Source organism: Chaetura pelagica, unplaced genomic scaffold, assembly GCF_000747805.2.
Source record: "Chaetura pelagica isolate M959 unplaced genomic scaffold, ChaPel_1.0 scaffold2093, whole genome shotgun sequence".
Taxonomy (NCBI): Eukaryota; Metazoa; Chordata; class Aves; order Apodiformes; family Apodidae; genus Chaetura; species Chaetura pelagica.
Genome location: NW_009952863.1, coordinates 1 through 933, shown reverse-complemented (window position 1 = coordinate 933; position 933 = coordinate 1). Strand labels below are relative to the sequence as shown.

The following is a 933-nucleotide window of genomic DNA, read 5'->3' as shown; positions in this document are numbered from 1 at the left end:
CCCCATGCCCCCTCCCCAGCCCCCCCAGCCCCCTCACTTCAGTTTGCTGTCATCAAGCATGTCCTCAGCATCGGAGAAGTTCAGGACTTGGTCTCCCTTGGGCAGCGGCTGCACTGGAGGGAGCAGGAGGGGAAGGAGTGAGGGGGCTGGGGGGGCACAGGGAGGGAGGACGGAGGGAACAGGGGACCCTGGGGACCCTGAGGGCCTCACCTGTCTGGTCCTCCAGCAGGTAGTACTGCTTCATCAGCTGCCAGTGCAGCTGCAGGGCCTTGGCCGTGCGGGACGGGTAGAAGACGTCGGGGTGTTTGTGGAGCAGCTCCTGGAAGGTGTCGAGCGTGGGCTGGCTGGTCTGCAGGGGTCACAGAGGGGACATGTGGCACCAGAGACCCCCGGAGAGAGCCCCAGACCCCAGACCAGACCCCTCAGCCCCCTCTGGCTCTTACCGATCCCACCTTGTTCAGCAGCTGCTCCTCAGCCTTGCTGAACAGCACCTTGCTCTGGATGGCAGCGATGGCCTCAGGGTGCAGCTGCCTCATGGCCTGACAGGCCAGTCTGGGGACGGGGGGACACACATGGGGTGTGTGAGACCCCCCCACGCGCCCCCCAGGGACGGCTCTGCCCCTCAGCACCTGCCCCAGGCTCACTTGGAGATGATGGGGTCGTAGAGCAGCGCGTACCAGCGCTCCTGGATCTCCCGCAGGTTGAAGCGGCAGCTGAACTTCACCCCCAGGTGCACCGAGGTCAGGTCGTTGGTCTGGAAAAGCCCCCGGGTGAGGGGACAGTCCCCAAGGGGTGGGACACACACACACACACACACCCCCCCCCAGGGCCGTTACCTGCAGCACAGCATTGATGAGCAGGAGGTCGTCAGCAGGTTTCCAGCGGCCCAGGTCCTTGGTGACCTGCAGGGGCTGTTTGCTCTTCTGCATCTGC

At 65.2% G+C, this 933-nt stretch overlaps 1 protein-coding gene across 1 annotated transcript in view; it reads right to left on the bottom strand.

The window, feature by feature from the left end:
• The window catches only part of MCRS1 (microspherule protein 1), a gene marked incomplete at its 5' end in the record, with an annotated part of 1,768 nt that extends 839 nt beyond the window's left edge, over positions 1-929 (bottom strand). Inside the window, 5 exons of the mRNA XM_009995179.1 lie at positions 36-113; positions 211-349; positions 444-552; positions 645-754; positions 837-929. Of these exons, the coding sequence (XP_009993481.1) occupies positions 36-113; positions 211-349; positions 444-552; positions 645-754; positions 837-929 (529 nt within the window). The remainder of the gene's footprint in view (positions 1-35; positions 114-210; positions 350-443; positions 553-644; positions 755-836) is intronic.
• Between the last annotated feature and the right edge of the window lie 4 nt (positions 930-933).